The sequence below is a fragment of the Simochromis diagramma genome, unplaced genomic scaffold, assembly GCF_900408965.1.
Source record: "Simochromis diagramma unplaced genomic scaffold, fSimDia1.1 OVJJ01000123.1, whole genome shotgun sequence".
Classification (NCBI taxonomy): domain Eukaryota; kingdom Metazoa; phylum Chordata; class Actinopteri; order Cichliformes; family Cichlidae; genus Simochromis; species Simochromis diagramma.
Genome location: NW_024386778.1, coordinates 594,213 through 612,945, shown reverse-complemented (window position 1 = coordinate 612,945; position 18,733 = coordinate 594,213). Strand labels below are relative to the sequence as shown.

The 18,733-nt window shown below is 44.8% G+C and overlaps 1 protein-coding gene across 2 annotated transcripts in view; it reads right to left on the bottom strand.

Moving 5' to 3' along the window:
• Positions 1–3,457: 3,457 nt before the first annotated feature.
• atp2a3 (ATPase sarcoplasmic/endoplasmic reticulum Ca2+ transporting 3) overlaps positions 3,458–18,733 on the bottom strand; it is a 38,051-nt gene continuing 22,775 nt past the window's right edge. Inside the window, exons 9-22 of one of the 2 annotated variants that reach the window (XM_040011028.1) lie at positions 14,230–14,318; positions 13,250–13,352; positions 12,092–12,223; positions 9,625–9,741; positions 9,306–9,524; positions 8,689–9,024; positions 7,753–7,973; positions 7,457–7,659; positions 5,711–5,796; positions 5,256–5,389; positions 4,662–4,779; positions 4,102–4,219; positions 3,952–3,985; positions 3,458–3,851 (exon numbers count right to left, since the gene is read on the bottom strand). In XM_040011028.1, the coding sequence (XP_039866962.1) occupies positions 3,981–3,985; positions 4,102–4,219; positions 4,662–4,779; positions 5,256–5,389; positions 5,711–5,796; positions 7,457–7,659; positions 7,753–7,973; positions 8,689–9,024; positions 9,306–9,524; positions 9,625–9,741; positions 12,092–12,223; positions 13,250–13,352; positions 14,230–14,318 (1,881 nt within the window). In that variant the 3' untranslated portion in view covers positions 3,458–3,851; positions 3,952–3,980. The remainder of the gene's footprint in view (positions 3,852–3,951; positions 3,986–4,101; positions 4,220–4,661; positions 4,780–5,255; positions 5,390–5,710; positions 5,797–7,456; positions 7,660–7,752; positions 7,974–8,688; positions 9,025–9,305; positions 9,525–9,624; positions 9,742–12,091; positions 12,224–13,249; positions 13,353–14,229; positions 14,319–18,733) is intronic. The other variant, XM_040011021.1, reaches the window with a different exon arrangement.

The window sequence follows — 18,733 nt, the reverse complement described above, 5'->3', positions numbered from 1 at the left end:
TATTTCCACGTCTTTGTCATTTATAAAATTATGTGTCCACAATTAATATTAACAAGGCAACACAGAGAATCCTTTTAATTTCTCAGAGGTGGAGGTCAGGCTCTAGAGGCGCGTTCACTAGTCAGCTGTTATCATCTCAACCCGATCGCTCCTTCACTGTTAGTAAAGGAGGCTAGCCTTTTACAGACTGCGGAGGACTCGGAGTACCAAGCTGGAAGAGCTTTGCAACGTCCCAGATCTGAAAGGGGTCTCTAGAGCCTGCATCACCACCAAGCCCTTCAATGTACACTCATGAAACTTCATATCCCAGGATTCATCACTGCTTATCGCTCAGTGTAAACCAGACACTGTTCGTTCACAATTTCTTGAGTATCCTCACACCAGCTAGCTATCACTGAAATGTTCCATGTCATTGCCACTTATTAGCGTAAGCATTAATCTCGTCTATCCTAAACACGATATCATCATATTCTTCTCCCTACAGTAAAAGACACAAAACCCCACAAGTGTAAAAACCAAATGGAAACATGAAGAAACAACCTTTCTATTCTACAAGGAAACAAATAAACCAAAACAGACAAAAAACAAAGGTCCTTAGATACCATGTGCTCCAAAGAAAAAGAAAAACAGGAAGTCTTGTAAGTCCGTCTCTTGTTGTAAGTAGGTTTTCATTGATGCAAGTTATCAAAAAAAATTAAATATTATATACTGTATAGGTTATTATTACAGTAACAAGGTTCCATGCGATCGTTTTCTCAGCGTCTGTACAGAGTTGAGGATTCAGTAGTAAATAACAAGGCTACGCAGACCTATCGTGCCAGCATGTTACAGAGCCTTGGAGATCTGGGACAGGGATGTGGAATCTGCTGGTCTGGAAAGAGGTGCCACATTCACACGGTGGTGACGGGAAATCATGAAAAGCTCAACCTTAACATAAAGGCTGCTTTGTGTCAAGTATAGTCACAATCCAGCTTGTGGTCTATAGTTAAAGGACTAGTCTGCTCTTAAAACCTATTTTTTTAATATATATATAGATAGATATTAAAACTGGTGAGGTGTTTTAACAAACTTTATAGTGTATTTGTTTTAATTTGCCTCGTCTACTTAAGTCAGTTTCCTACTGTGCATTCCAAGAATGACCCCAGAGAGCATGCGAAACTGGAAACATCTATACTTTGGCGAGCTATTCCCTGGAGCGAGAAAAAAAACAACCCCATCACCAAGCAACAAAACGAGTGTGTAGCACAGCTGCATACGCCACAGTCAACAGCTGCAGACTGGATGCGATTGTGTTGAAGGGTAAATTTTCTGCATCACACTGAAAAAAGTACTGGGTTTGAAATGCTGTCTGAAAAGGAGAAAGGGGGAAAAGATCTGCACACTGTGTTGATAACTCCCAGTTCAATTTAAAAAAAATAAAACAAACCTCCTTAAGTCCCGTGCTGCAAGTAAAAGCCATTTTTAATATACCAGGTCTGCTGAATATAGTAATTGTTTGGTCAGAACACAAAGAAGAAGACTGTGTTGCAGAGCTCCTGCTCCAGGATGAGGTTTAACTCCACTCATTTCTACCCAGCTGCTGTTTTTAGACAGCTCCCAAAGTCTGCACGGCCAAAACGCTTCTAAGGTGAGCGGCGGCACGAGCCTCGGCTCACGTTGTTTACCGTCCTCCTTCAGATGATCACCATTACCTCTCATCACCACATGTATATGACCACATACAAGTGGTCAGAAGAGCACCTCCAGGGACTGAGGTACGCGACAAGATGACCTCGAAGGGGAGCTCAGCTAAACTTCAAAGTGTTTGTTTTTTTAATGGCTGTAGTGCTTCAGTGTTTTTAACCAATCACTGCAGCTCTACCTTTAAACACACAACAGCCACAACATATCATTGCTTTAATAAGTATGAGGGACACAGTGTGCAGATTCCCATTTTTATTCCACCTATTCAAAGACTTTTTAAAAATGTGTACACGCTCTTCTCTGCAGCATGTGGAAGCAATAAGAGTCCAAAAACACAGCCGACCCCGTCCACAGAGCACCAGGGCCCCACACAAAACCCAGAATTAAGACTTAAAAGACACAATCCAAACCCTGCGGGTTCATTCAGTCAAACACATTATTATTATTAAGAATTATAAAACACCCAAATGAAATGCTATAGCACTGAGAAAGCAGGAGGAGCTGAGGGAGCAGCGCACAAAGCAGAACAAGAAAACCAAAAAACACGCCACATTCAGAGTCTTTAAGACTTCACATGATCAGTGTGAGAATCACGGTCCGGCCACGCGAGTGCAAAGTGGTAGTGATGGGTAACGAGCTCATTAAAGGTCAGCAAACACATTCATCGGGACCACATGTTTAATGTGGAGGTGCAGTGGGCTGTGTAAGGCATGGATGTGCTTAATATCTACACTGTTAATGTCCACGTGACGCTGAGACGAGCCACTTACTTCTCTAACTTACTTTAAACTACATCGTTTGTGCGATTCAGACGGGGAAAAAGCCTATCACATCAAATTAGACAACTTTATTCAAGTAAGGCTATAACGCACACACACCTCAGCGCTGGTTCAGGGTGTGACACAGCGGATTAAAGGCATGACGCAGGAATCCTGAAGCATCAGTTTCCCGTCCACCTTTAACCTTTACATGAAATGACTCGCAGAGATTTTCCAGTGGCAGCAAAGAAGCAGAAGGACATTATAGTGAAGCTAAAGAGGGCCAGCTGAGTGGGCTGGATCACAACTACTCTACTGATATGCTGGTTTGGTTGCTGTTTGACTTTTTAAAATTTCGTTTCTTTGCCCAGTGTGTGAGCCGACCTCAGCCCCTCGAATTTAGAGCCAAAGGAAGCAGCCAAGCAGCGTAAAGCTATTCACACCTTTAGGCGGAGCGACACCTCCGCACCCCAACCCCACCAAAGAGCCCGACAGAGTCACGACCTCGGGCCCACAGCTGCCTCCTCACACAGAGAGCGAGAAAGAGACAAAGAGAGAGCAGAGACAGGCCAAAGGAGAGGAACTGAGCATAAACGACAGAAGAGTGATGAAGGAGCAGCGCTGTGACAAACTGGCCAGAGAAACACTTGTGTTGTGCTGATAAGGCCAGAGCTGGCTGGAATTCACTGCCAGTAGTGTGATGGCAGAAGCCTGGGCAGCGCCTCCTGATAATGATGCTTCTGTGGACACGCGTGGGTACCGTGGCTCTCTCCTCACAGCGCCTCCAGGCTGTTCTCACCTTCCTCGTCCTTTCCTTGATGCTTTTGCTTTTTTGTCAGTGTGTCCATCTGGTTCTTCTCCTCTCAGTCTCTCTTTCGGTCTCTGTGTTGATTTTAAAACTCCCACCCCCACCCCACCCAGTATTATCAATGTCTGTTCCCCCATCCTCCCCTCTCCCCCCAGAAGTCCACCACTATGTTTGTACTGTACAGACAACAAAAAGATGAGCAGAAACCTTTAAAAAGCAGAGCCCAGTTGTATTTTTCTTTTCTGCAGTTGTTTCTTGCTCTTGCAACTATAAAGACAGGTCTGCATCCGTCTGTGTCCTCCCACACACACACACACACACACACACACACACACACACACACACACGCAGCACTCGCACAAAGCCATGCTTGCAGGAGCACAAGCGCTCTCACTTTCTCACACTCATTCTCATGCAAGCCACCCCTCATTTCTAGTGGTGGTTTGTTGGACATGCAGAAGTGGGGAACGAGGGCAGGGGAGAGAAACGTTTCCTAGCTCAAAAATGGGAAGAGGGTAGCTGTGTGTCTAACTGTGTGAGTGTGTTGAGGGAGAGGTCTTAGTTCAGCTGCCATCTCCTCCGATACTTCTTCTCCTCATCACCTGCCAAAACAAAAACCCACAGGCTTAGAACACGTAACCATCGGACAGCAGGCAGGTTCGAATGGAGACGGAAGAAAGCAGCACAAAGAAAGTCAGGTACCTTTTTACAGAAGGTGAGATTAAAAGAGTTTAGGCTGATTTAGAAATGCAGAAGAGAAGGAAAAAAAGAGCAGAACAAGCATCATTAGATTCGTTTATTGATTTGAAAAAAATTGCTTATTAAATTAAAAACAGGTAGGACTTAACATACCTTCCAGATGGTTCCTGGATAAATATTTCAAAGCCTCATCCAGTAGGATGACTGGGAAGGAAATCTTCAGGACCACAGTCCACTGGGACCAATGCAGAGGGGTCACCTGGAAGATGAGCTGAAGGACAAGAGAAATCAGACAATGATGACAAAGCTGCAGCAGAAGCCTTTTCTAACATGCAAGCTTAATATTTTGTAACTATTTTGAAAAATGCAAAGACATCAGCCTGCAAGAAAACATAACCCAGTGGAGCCATGGAAACCTTTATTTTGTAACGCCTTCTGTCTGACTCACAGCATTTCTGTATTTGCTTTTTGCATGACGCTAGCTATGAACTTAGCTACTTATAGTTTCATTTGGCTGTTGCATTACATTACACCTACAGGGCCATCCTACTTTTTTTGCAGACGACAGACAAGTTGTGTCATCACTGGCAAAAGAATCGGACTCATAAAACACGGCTCGTGAATCTGGGCCACGATACAGTGCTGAGGATTATTAGCATGCAGTGTTTGGGTTTTTTTAAACGCTCAAAGAGCTGCGTGTCCTGTGTACTCACTGGCAGAGGCTCGACGTAGAGGATTAAGAAGTGGAGGGAGAGGGAGAGGATGATTGCTCCCAGCAACCAAATATTGACCCAGGGAGGCATCCTGAGCAGGGACTGGTTCTCAGACAAACTGTAAGGAGAAGTTTGAATAGATGAAAACATGCTAACATTTCAGGATCAGGTTGCAAAACAACAACTGATGAAAATATTCCAGCAAGCTGAATGAAAATTAACAGATGTGCCGGCGTTAGGCTGGACCATCTTTGGACTCCATCTGAAGTGGTGATCAGACCTCGTCAAGTTGGACATTTCTTTCAAAACAGAGCTAATGACCCTTCATAGCTCCGTTCAATAAAGTATAATTTCTCTTCTTAAGATGTGCGCTTAAGCACATTCTTCAGGTGGAGGACATAAAAACAAAAATCAGTTGTTCAAACAGTGAACAGCTGATGTTTGCGACGGCCGTGGCCTTTCTGGCACGGATCGTTCTTCCTCAAAGGGAGCTCTGTCTCGTCAAATGACAGCGTCGCTTTCTTTGAGTAAATTTCTGACGTTTGTGACATTTAAGGCTCGTTTACTCTGACGCCAGCTCTGAAGCCGACTGACCTGTTGAGCGCGTTGAACATTTCGATGGTGACCAGCACAGACAGCGCCATGGTTGTGGGGTAGCGAGATTCAAACACCTCGCAGTCTATTTCTTTGAACATGGGGTTGTCCTCAGTGCACTGCATGAAATGTCGCTGTGAAGAGAGAGACAGGCGGAGTTAGCGTGCGCTCGTGCATCGTGTGTTGCGACCTGGTTTGATGGGACTCTGCTCAGATTGGGTGGGGGGGCAGCTGCCAAACCCTGGCTTCATTTCAGCTCTGCATGCAATCAATCCACAGAAATCTTAATTCCCTTTCTATGCCTGTCTGCTGCTGGGATCATCAAACGTTACTGCATCAAATAGCAGCGAATGAAAAGGATGCATAGAGGTGGGGTAAACAGTATAACAGGAAACAATGCAGCTCATGTTCTCCTAGGGCAGGAGCTACGTCAGATAAACGGTTTTACAACTCACCAGCTGATAGAAAGACACTTGTGGGCCCTCCTCATCAAACAGGTACCACCATGTGGCTGCACTCACTGTTCCCAGACCCACATATCCTGCAAGACAACACAGACATACATTTATATTTATACACACAAACAAGAGCTGCCGTTTCTTACCTGTGAGACAAAACCAGATATTGATAGACGCACAGTCACAAATTTAATATTATACAGACAAAGTGTAAGGTTACAGTTATTCAGTGTGAGAAGAATAAAATGTAATAACCTTACAAAGGAGAAGCTGTTCAGGAAAATAAACATGCTGACATGAGTGATTGATTAGGGAAAGGGAAAAAAAAAAAAAAAAAAAAAAAAAAAAAAAAAAAAAGATGCTAGGCCTACTGATCTCAAATCTTGTTACTGTATTTTTCGGACCATAAGGCGCATTAAACGAAACCAAACAGTCATTTAAGTCAAACTTTCCTCAACTCATTCTTCTTGCTTCCTCCACTTCTGTACCATTGATTCATTAATGCTGAATCCTCTGCAGCTGCTCTATTCCCATGTTGTTGCAGTATATTAATGACTAACCTTGTATTGTGGATGGATTATCTCAGTTGTTCTCCTGACTGAAGTTTGGTCCGTTTACAGCATCCTGCCATGCGATTGCATTTGTCTCTAACCATCGGGAACCTTCACGTTAACTTTTATCAAGTAGAAAAAATGTTAGCTTCATCCTCCAGCTTCACTGTGTTTATGCTAACATAGCTGTGTCGCTAGCAATCACGTAGCACATCATTATATACCAGCTAGCCCAACTTCAGTAACCCTACAAACATCACTGCTGTTTAGTTTCCTGTCTTCATTTATGTTGGAAGTGATAACAGAGCTGTACGTTTTAATTGTTTCAGAAACCTCTCAGTCAGAACATGCTATATCATGTTTAGGTGGAAGCTAGCGAGCTAACTTCCTGCTAAATTCTAACTCTGTTAAGTGTAATAAATTCTGTTCTCATGGATGCCTGGATGTTAAACTTCATTGTTACACCTGCTAAAGCAGCAACACTGATGATTTTATTAAAGATGAAAGAATTTAGACAGTTTTTAACTCTCAGTGATGCTGCAGTGTTCGTTTGACTTTGGGACCTGAATTAGACGGAGTTTAGGACCCAGATTCCTCTGCGAGGCTCCTGACTACGGCCCTGATGTTCCAACAATCCATCAAGCGGTGCGGCTTCGTAGCTTAGCAAAGTCGTACTAAAACATTTTTGACAGAGTTTTGAGCGCCGTGTATGACATACAACCGGTTCGAGGTCAGTGAGCACAACCAGAATTCATACATAAATTGCACTGACGATTTTTGAGAAAATTAAAGGATTTTAAGTGCGCCTTATAGTGTGAAAAATCAACGTTAACTAAAGTACCATCGATAAAGTGTTAGAAAATGCATCAAGTTGTTCTGCTATTAGATTTAAAAAATGGGCGCAGGTGCACAGAAGCTCTTTAGACAGCCCTGTCAGCCAATCAGCAGGGCTAACACACAGACACAGTCAACCAGTCACAATTTAGAATCACCAGTTAATGTTAACTCATGCATGTCTTTGGACCGTGGAGGGAAGCTGGAGTACCCGGTACCCATGCAACGAGAGACTAAAAGAACCCTGACTGGATTCAAACCCAAGACCTTCTTGCTGTGAAGTGACGGTGCTAACCACCGCACCACCCCACACAGTGACAACTGCACAATAATTTATTCACGTCTGAGTGAATAATACCTCCAATGGCCAGGTATCTAAAGAAGAGCCAGCCAGAGATGAGTGGCTCCTTAGGGTTGCGGGGTGGTTTATCCATGATGTCCAAATCTGGGGGGTTGAAGCCCAGGGCGGTGGCAGGCAGGCCATCAGTCACCAGGTTAACCCACAGCAGCTGGACTGGAATCAAAGCCTCAGGCAGACCCAGGATGGCTGTCAGGAAGATGCTGCAGACAGACACAGGAGAGACCCACAAACGTCAGCCGCACACGAAGACAGTCCCCGCCCGGCAGCTGCGTCTCACGGCGCTCTTGTCTCACCACACGACTTCTCCCACGTTTGAGGAGATGAGGTATCTGATGAACTGCTTCATGTTGTTGTAGATGGCTCTGCCCTCCTCCACAGCAGCTACGATGGTGGAGAAGTTGTCGTCAGACAGCACCATCTCAGACGCTGACTTTGCCACAGCTGTACCGGATCCCATGGCGATGCCGATCTCTGCCTTCTTCAAGGCCGGGGCATCGTTCACACCATCACCTGTCTGCAACCAGGAGGAAATACCTGGATTATTACGTGTCAAAGAACAGAGGGGCACTAAAGGAAACGTCAACAGTATTGTTTATTAAAAAGCGTCTCTCAATAAGACTTGCTTATCTTTAAATAGTCCTTACTTAGAGATATAAGCTGAGCATTGAAACTTGGCCCTCAGAGTCCAACACTGTGACAGTACATGTGTGTCAGAAAAGAACAAGTCCACTCTCAAATACCGAGCCCACACTCATTTTTCATGAAGGATGACTCGCTCGGGAGCCCCAAGTTTAACAAGCAACGACTCTAACTCACTGTGCAAAGGCTCATTATCTTTTCACACCATGACGGGATTAAACTAAAACTGTGCAGAAGCGATATTTATCTGTCAAGGCAGGGCCTGAAAGCAGCTTCAGACTGACGGGCAAATGGTGATATTGTCGTTTCCCTCCCGTGGATCAACTTCTCTTCTGAGACGCATGTCAGATAGGAAGCAGCCGAGCAGACCAGAGATGACAGCTCATGATAGCGGCGTCTGAGAGAGCAGCCTCACAGAGACCTGGAACATGTCATGCCTCACTGGCTTCTCCTCATGCATCTTTGACAAGTCATTCAAACAGCGAATAGCTACAGGAAGGAGAAAGGCAGCAGTGCTGTGCACTGCCACAAAAAGAAGAAGATGCTGGAACACGCAGGTGTGTTACTTGTACGGGGTTAGTTTTCCTTACCATGGCTGTAATCTCGTCAAACGACTGCAGGTATCCGACGATCTTGGACTTGTGAGCCGGCTCCACGCGGGCAAAGCACCGTGCCCGTTTGACGGCATCTCGCTGCACCTCCTGCGGTAGATCGTCAAACTCGCGGCCTGTATAGGCCTTTCTCGTCACGTCCTCGTCCTCTTCAAAGATGCCGATCCGTCTGCAGATGGCCACGGCCGTGCCCTTGTTGTCCCCTGTGATCATGATAACACGGATACCTGCCTCGTTGCACAGTTTCACTGAACAGATCACTTCCTTCCTGGGTGGGTCGAGCATGCCCACACAGCCAACAAATGTGAGCCCCAGCTACACGGAAAACAAACAGCATCAGGGTGGTTAGGTTACGCAGGACCACATCAGGAACAGCTTTCTACTGTTACTGCTGCCAAAAAACATCCGATCCAAATTCTTCCTGAAGAACAAAGAAACTATTGGAGCGAAGACCAAAGTGTAGAAAGTACTAACTACTACTAAGCAAACTAGTACCCAATCGTCTCATTAAACTTAACAAAGCCTATTTCAATTCAATGTGGGAACAAAAGGACTTCTAAGCTGTGATGTTTGGATAGAGAAATCTTGTGGCGAACCTCATATTCTGCAAACTTGCTGGAATTCTCCAGCTCCATGTTTTCCTTGCGTGGCGGAGTATCGTGCGTAGCCAGCGCCAGGCAGCGCAGGGTGTCCTTGCCCGTCCCCCATTCTCTGATCTTAGACATGAGCTGGTCGCGCACGGCTGGTGTCAGCGTCACTTTTCTGTTTCCCACCCGTACATACTCGCACCGCTCTATCACACTCTCGGGCGCACCCTGAGGGGACACAATGCAATTGGCAAAAGAAGAACATTAAAAAAATGGTTCAAATGAAATGAAATTTGTGATTATTTGAGTTCGTGTTATTCAGCCGTGCCTTGATGAACATCTTGCTCTGGGACCCGGGCTTGACAGGGGTGCAGTAGACAGACATGGACTTGCGGTCACGAGAGAACTCCAGAGTGAACTCCTTCTTCATCAACTGTTTGATAACCTGACAGATGAAAAAGAGGGCAAATGCTGACATGGCAGAAGAAAATGCACGAAAAGAAGAAGAGGGTGACAAAGTGACAAAGAGCCAGAGGCTGAGCTAACTAGCTGTGTTCAGACTGGCAGCTGGTGACTGACTGAGAGGTTTGGCTGAGCTGCTGACAGATGGAGGATGACAATCAACCACCTTGGCTGGATGTCTGGCTTCTGCCGCTGGTGTTTGATGACAATGGACCTGTATGAGGGTGGCTGGCAAGAACAGCTGTGCAAAAATCATCAAACTGTGATTGTAAAGACGAGCTAAAGAAGAGCAGAGTTACTCAGGAACATAAGAATCCATCTAAAACCAACCCTGCATGTCAAGTCTTGTTCTACCAGTAGGTGTCCCTCTAGAGTCAGAGTCTGTACTGATTCAGCCAGATGACTGTGGCACACACACACACACACACACACACACACAGACACACACACACACAGAACACGCACGCAGACACACGCAGACACACACACACACACACACACGCGCACACAGACACACGCGCACACAGACACACGCGCACACGCAGACACAGAGACAGAACACGCACGCAGACACAGACACAGAGACAGACAGACACACACACACGCAGACACAGACACAGAGACAGACACACGCAGACACACACACACGCAGACATACACACACGCAGACACACACACAGACACAGAGACAGACACACACACACACACACACACACACGCAGACATACACACGCAGACACACACACACGCACACAGACAGACACAGACAGACACAGACAGACACACACACACACACAGAGCTTCTAACAGCTGACCGATGTTGAAATCCGTGAGTGTGCCAAGCAGCTTCTCTCTGTCAGAGTTCGGCACACTGGTCTCTTTCTCGGCCTCTTTCTTCGGCTCTCTGGTTCTATATGTGAAAAAGTTCAGATCGTCTCATCTAAAAGTTTCTGCAGATTCCTGCTATTGTAAAGTAATGGTTCACATTTATCCATCTACTAACCAAGACAGCGCAGCAGCTCGTTTCAGAGTTACAGGTAAAAGGAAGATAAAACCCTGTAATGAGCTCTGCTGTTTGCTGTTGTTATGTTTAGATTAGCTTTGTGCAAAGCTGTTTTTAGACTCACAAGCAAACACTCACACCCTGAAGTCAAACATTTGTTGATCATCAACTATCTGCTTTTTTTTTTTTTTTTTTTTTTTTTTAAATAAATGGGTCGTCCTTGTGTGGGACACTTAACCCTAACCTGCATCGTTCATCATATATATGACGTGGCACAAGTTTATAAGCAGGCTCCTCATAGGCAGTGCAGCAGTGTGATTACACAAGTCTGTACAAATCTTTGACTGGACATTTAACCTCCTAGGACCTGCGTCCACATATGTGGACATCACATTATTGGTCATTTAGACCCAAATACTCAATTTTGCTCTACAAGGGCCTGATATCCACTTACGAGGACGTTATACTGCTACTGTTCTACTGAAATTTTAAACAAATGCCCTCATTTTTCTTAGAAACAAAAATTGGGCAAAAAAAAAAAAAAAAAAAAAAAAAAAATCCTGTAATTGTTTGTTTTTAGATTCATCAGGTCAAATCAACCCAAATATCAAAGATAAATTAAAAATGCTGTGAAGACTTCGGGTCTTAGAGGTTAAAGACCAGTCCACTGATTTGCTCACGTGTCTGACTCACACTGGGCACTCCAATACATGAATACATAATTAATTGAAAAAAAATTGGGTTGACTGCCTTGAAAAAAGTAAAGTGGTGTCAATACTACTTGAAGGGTAATATTTGTTCTTCTTTATTACTATAAAACAGAACGGTCCCTAAAAACTAATCAGATTTTACATTTTCCGAGTGTTGGATGCTGCACATCTGGAGTCAGCCTAAAACTGACTAACTTAAAGTGTGAGGTTTTTGGCAAACCCACGTCCTCTCATCAATATGGAAATTCATGCAAACGTCTGCTCCAGAATCTAATTGGATCACCTACTGCTTATGGACTGAGCCGTAAGAAGCCTATGAAGTTTGTATCGTGTCAGACATGATCATAAGCGCACGCCAACAGCTGCACAGAGGCAGGAAGGAGCCGCACTGCTTGTGAGTTTGATATCAGGTCTACAGTTTGAGTAGGAAGTCAAGCTTAAACAGCTTTAAGCAGAAATGAAGAGAAACCTGCTGAGGTCTGGTTAGCTCACCTCTTTTTACTTGTTTCATCTCTAGTCAGCAAGACTTCACACAGCTGACTATTAAACCACCGTGTTAGCTTCATGTATGCAGCAGTACTTTAAATGCACACTAGGATCATGCAGCAGTGGCAACTTACTGAGTTGCAGGCACCGGCACGCTCCACCTTGGTGAGTCCAGACAGATCCGTCTTGAAGACATTCATCTTCTCGACCAAGGTGGTGAGAGCTGTTTCTGTGGCCTCGCCCACCTTCTCATAAACCCCTTTGGCCTGCGAGAGAGAAGAAATTCATCAAAACACATTGATCAGCTCTTCCTTGGACTGGTTTTTGTCCCGTCTCCCTCTCCTAACCCCTGACTGGTCACGGGAGTTGGCCCCGCCCCCCCCTGAGCCTGGTTCTGCTGGAGGTTCCTTCCTGTTTAAAGGGAGTTTTTCCTTCCCACTGTCACCAAGAACGTGCTCATAGGGGGTCATATGATTGTTGGGTTTTCCCTGTATTATTGTAGGGCCTTTACCTTATGGTGACTGCTGTTGTTAGGATATGAATAAAAGAGCACTGAATGAAACTGAAAAAGTTGGAGTGTTCAACATTTGGTACACTTGTGTTTATTACAAGCATTAAATGTTAAATATTTGTAACTATTTTAGAAGCAGACACTTGTTTGGCTTCATGTTCGTTTCCATGGAGTCAAAATAGCTCAAGACTGACTGGACAAACATGCTGAAAGGATATCTGCAAGTCATTCGCCACGACCTCCACCATTGCGTTTGAGTCATGCATGCAAAGTGGCTTGTCCTTGCCAGCAGTAAGCCGGCAGTCGAGATGAAGCAGTAACGGCACATCGCACATCATTTGCTTGTGCGACTGGCCGTAGACAGGAATTAAACACCTCGCTCCCCTCCAGCATCAGCTCCTCTGCAACTCTCCCGTCTCTCTCCTGGTTTGGCTCAATCAGACTCTTTATCCAAAGTGTACAAAATTAGCAGAGAAACAGCCATTTATGAGAACAGACGCAGATACGATGGAGTTTAGAAGTGCTGCATGCCTGGCCTCTATCCTCAGCATGGTTACCATGATACCATGGTGATGACAAATAGGTGAGAAAAGCAATTCAAACCAGAGAAAAGAGATCATACCAGAGTAAAATTAGCTCAGTTGGACAAAAAGAAAAAAAAGCAGTGAGTGTGATTAAGGGCTAATAATTATGGAAAATATCATTCGTGTAATTCTACGTAGAAAGTTAGACCGATGGATCTGTTTGGAGCTTAAAAGTGTTCAAAGTGTGTGCTAATGACCTCGTTATAGTCCAGTGAAGAATCATTGCACATCGAGCACACGGTGGCCAACTCCACAAGTCCATCATAGTCTCCACACTGGACAGCCTTGTTGTCTTTGAGTCTGAAAGAACACACACACACACACATAAAACGTCACACTTCGCTTCACTGCACACACGGCAGTCTCACGAATACCCATGAATGGGGTTCACGTTCCACAGCTGATGGAGAAACAGTGCTCGGACGGCAGTAAGGAGTGTATCTGAGTATGTGTGTGCTCACTGCATGACAACCATGGATCTCTTCCCAGTAGAGACTGCAACCGTTGCTAGCGAAGCTCCCACACAGTAACCCACACTCTGCTGTTACGAAACCGTAGGTTCATCCAGAGTCAGAGCGATGTAGTCAGCAAACGGCAAAACAAACAGCATGTATATACACAATGAACCGCAACACCCTGCCCCTGTCTGCTGAACGCTTGTGCTCAGAGGCCACCTGCCTTCACTGCTTCACAGTTTACATCTCTGAGATTTCAAAAGTGTCACAGGCAACGTCAAAAAGGGTCAAAATTTCAGTTTGTCCAAGTTTGCATTAACAATAGTCGATCATTAAGGTGCTTACTGGGAGTAAAGTACAACTGAGACTTATGGGGCATATATAATTAAAGCCACATGTGCTGCAACACAACCAACTGGGACTGCTCGCTGTTTTTATGCTGCACCAACTGAAGCAAAGCTACTCAAACTATTGCTGCAAACTGACGGTGCATCAAATCTCAGAGCACATCGATTTATTGCATTTATGTTTTATCTGGTTAAGAAGAAAGGAGGAGCTGGGAAAGGAGAGAGAGACGCTTTAACTTGTTTTTCATTCAGTGTAGAATCTGCTGGTAAAAAAATGAAAAATCTGGAAGGCTTAAACAGCAAACATTTTCCATGTAATGAGTTATTAAAGCACACAGGCAAAACAAGTAATAAATCCAGAATGGTGGTACTCACATTTGTCCCTCAGGGGCATACGTAGAACCAGTTATAGAGAACTCGTGCAGGGTGCAGCTGGAGTCCTCCACCTTGTCTAGGATGAACATCTGGAGAGAGAAAAAGACCAAAGCAAACAGAGGTGGGACCTTTAGCCAGTTACAACTGTGGCTGCTCCTCGTTTCGCAGCTGTCCACTGCTGTAAAAGATAATGACGGCTCAAATTGTGTAAGTCGGCCCGATTTTGGAGCAGTAAAAAAAAAAAAAAAAAAAAAAAAAAATACATACACACACACACACACACACACACACACACACACACACACACACACACATAATATTTCATATTTTCAGTAGCTAATATGATCCACCCACTGACGAGGTCCTGTGGACCAAGAGAAACCGGCTGGCGATTACTGTAAGAAATGAGTGAACTCAAACAGCTTACTAAAATAAAGAACATGTGACTTAATGTGAATAACAAAAAAAACACTGAAAGCACAAAGCAGTCACACTCCTGCTTTTTGCCCCTTTTTAAGGAAACTTTCAGTTGCATCACAATCAAGAAATGTAGCTGAACTGTAATTGGTCGGCTGTGGCTCAGGTGATCCCTGACTCATACTGAAGATTGAGATGAATGCATTGGAGGCAACCTGGGAACCGATTACATACACGGACCTGACGTGGACCATTGCAACGCTCGTTTCCTTTTCTGTTGCAGATTCGTTTCTTGTCTCACGCACAGTTGCTGAGCCGTTTGTGCTGATATGCTGCGTTTGGTTGTTCAGACTCTTTGGTCTCATATGTGCAGACGTTGTTCCAGGAGCCTCGCGGTTTGATCAGACGCACTGTCGTGTTCCTTCTACAGCGAGCCGGCTTCCAAACCCTTCCAACCAAGCTGTACTTGTTCAGGCTTTTTTCTGACTGCACTGTTGTAACCTTTAACATGCCGAGGCCTGCAGAGTCTGTAGCTCTTGGGCTTTTTTCAGTGAGAACTGTGTGGTCTGGGAATTTGCTGGGACGTCAACTCCTTGGAAGTTTGTTGCATTGTGTTAACACACACCTAAATGGTTCATGCCGGTAAACTGCCAGAGCTTCTTCTTTTATAGATGCACAGCTGCTGATCAACTAATCTAGTGCACTTGATTAGCAGCTGGCTGCTAACGACTGGGATATAACTGTAAATATTAGACTATAGTGTGAAAGCAGCCAGAACAGAGAAGTGTGCTGGTGAAGTAACTTAGTAATGGCATTTACAAAGTACATTAGGCTAAAATTAGCCACCATCAAGGCAAAGCAGAAACGTACTGAACATATTAAAGCAGTAAAAAGTAAATACTTGCTGTAAACAGGAAGTCTTTAAGGCTAAAACACAAACGAGGAGTTCTGTTTATCAAGTGTTGCTGTGATCCAGAAACATCAGCCCCTACTGCATACCGGCGTCTGCACCGTACGGGCACTCCTTTCTCCAATTTCTTTGTTTCTCTACACATGCAAGCAACACGGGAGTTGCAGTTGGCTTTATCGGTCATGGTTACGAAACACGCTGTAGTGAACTGATGGACAAGAAGTCAAGTGAAAGTAGGAGACAGAGCTGCATTCCCAGAGCACTCCAAGGACTTGTTGACTGCTTTGTTGGCAAGACTTCCCCCAGGAGGCGCAGTTCACGATGTACTGCTAATGCTAATGCATCAGTAAAAACAGAAGGGAAAACAGGGGCCAGGATACGCCATCGCCCATATTCCAGTGACTGTGTCCACGCTCCTCATTTCAATGGGACAGACATTAGGCAAACAGACTTTCATTGACCTCAAGTCGTTTAACAATATTCTGTGAAAACTTCTAAAGATAAGACATGCATGGACAACATGCCCAGCTCGACTTAGTTTGAGACTGAACAAAGTCCTTTTCTTGCCTCTCGATTCTCCTGTAACTGCGAGCGTGTACGAGTCGCTGACTTAAACCCACCGATTAGTGTCAAAGGAGCTCTTGATCAGCGGCAGACTTCACCTGAGAGGAGACCGCCGTTGTTTGCAGAAAATGCAGTTTTTAAGCTATTATTCACGTAAAAACTCTCCATGACAGCAGAGTGGTACATTTACTCAGTGGCCCACAGACTTTACATGCAGCTCTTTGGCTCTGAAAGTAACCCTGGTCAAAGCTGCCTTTAACCTTCTTTTAAACTCCTGGCCAGCAGGGGGCAGCTCCTCTTTAAAAGCCAGTCTGGGAAAGACTTGTCCTGGACTCATGTTTACTTTTGGACTTTGTCACTTTGGATTCAGATATCAGCATTAAAAGCTTCCTTTTTGTCTCCACTCAGTGACTGTGACTGTGTGCAGGGTGGCCTTTACCTTTATCATGTGATGGAGCATGCAGCGTCGGTTTCTCAGTCAGATCAGCTCGAACCAGTGAGCAAAACTGTCATTTTTATATATTTTTTAATTTATTTTCTTGTATCCAGTCGACACTCTTGAAATTTTCTTCATTTATGTAAATGAGCAGTGATGTTTAAGAAAGCGGTGATGTTTTAGCCACACACACACACACACACACACACACACACACACACACACACACACACGTTCAGCTATCTTAGTGAGGACCTTCATTGACATTGGTTTCCCTAGCCCCTTACCCTAACCATTAAAAATGAATGCCTAACCCTTTTTTATGACTGTTTCAATCACAAATGCAACAAAGCTCATCAGAAGGAACCAGGACGAGGGTTGCTGGGTTTAAAAGCTGCAGACAGCAGGCTGCAAACTTCCAACTACAGTTTGTAAAGGGAACCTTTTTGCTTTGCCCTGCTACATTTTTGCAGTGACTGTGAAGGACCTATTCATCTGGCCACTCTGTAACCTGAGCCAACAGTTGTATTACAAATAACAGAGCTGACCTGTTACAGCGGCTAAAACCTTTAGCCGGGTTTATACAACACTGTTGTTTAAAAAGTGGGACTTGTTATTCCAAGATTTTCCATTTCATTTTGGGAGGTAATGCCCTTTAAACAGCGCCGACCTTCTGTTCACTTCTTTATTTCACAAAGGTCAGCCGTCAGACTTTGTTCCTTTCTTCTGTAATAATTCAACAATGAGCACAGAGCGACACAATAACTTTCACAAAGCAGAGGCGAAGGAATAAGATGAGGTTGCTCTTTCATCCGTGGTCAGTTTTCACTCACGATCTGATCCGCTGTGGTCTCCAAGGAAACACGGCACAGTGAGATCCACCACTATCAAACGTTTTTTTCCATACTCATTTCCTCTGAGCTTGCATGGGGATGAATGGTGAGCAGCTGTTGATGTGCATTTGTGAAAGGCTTTTTAGTGCGTGCCGGTCAGAGTGTGAGAGAGAGGAGGGAAAACAGAGGTATAACGTCAGGATGCAGAGGGGAATCCCTGGAACTCCTGCTGATATGGGGATACCCCCGAGGCCAGGGAGACACATGGCATTATCAGGGCCACTGGCTGGAGACCAGTACAGGAATAAGCACAGATGGATACGCCTGAGCAAACAGAGTATAAATGGTGACGCACAGAAAGCATTAAAAAACAGACTGAGGCAGTCTTGGTTCAGCATACAAGCACCACGAAGGGGGGAAAGTGAAGCTAAATATGAAGCGGACCTATCACCAGGAAACAAGTGGTGCAAGAAAAAAAAAAAAAAAAACCTGCAAAGCGGAAGCTTGATTCATCTTTGCAACAACGCAAATGTGTATGCTCCTTATCTCACGGCAGAGAGCTGAGAGCAGCAAGCCGGGGAGTATAGGTGGAAGCAGAAGGTCAATATTTACCAACGTCTGCCTGCCTGAGAGCATTTCAGGGTTGTGGTGAGATCACTCCTCCATGTCCCTGCTGCCAGAGGGAACTCCCTGCAGCTACGCATTAATCACTCAGACGCTCCACGTCGACTCGTGGAGAAAGGAGGGGCGAGCGTTCGTACGACAAGAACAGAGAGTCGGCTCTGAAGCCATTTTGAAGTCGAAAGGCATTCACAGAGACGCCGATTATACAGCAGCTACTGTTGCTTTTTCATTTCCTGCCTATAGGAAGTCATCCTGTTGGGATATTTATAGAGCAGCATTTCAGCATTTCATCTTATTGATCGATAGCATCTCCATCTAGCATAAAGAGCCAAGCTCTTCTTGTCCCGATGTGGACCTCCGTGGGTCCAACCTGACTATCCACCAGTATCTGTGGGTTCCCTTAATTTTTGTTCTTATTTGCCTGTTGCATTATTCTTAGGACACCATTAAGCTTTTTTCCCCAAGATATATAAAAGTAACTGGTTAATTAGAGCATAATTTTTGATCAATACTTTGAATTAATGCAGAGCAATCAATTCCTCTTTGGGAAACCAATAAGCGGCCAACAATATCTCGTCTAAACAGGGTTTTGATGCTGCCCTGCTCGACTAACGAAGGTCATCATTGTGGTGAGATGGGAGATCGTGAGGACAAGAGGTGTTAACTGAGATTAGGGTGTGCATGTGTGCAGAGCTCGAACCAGGAGCCAAGTCAAACAGC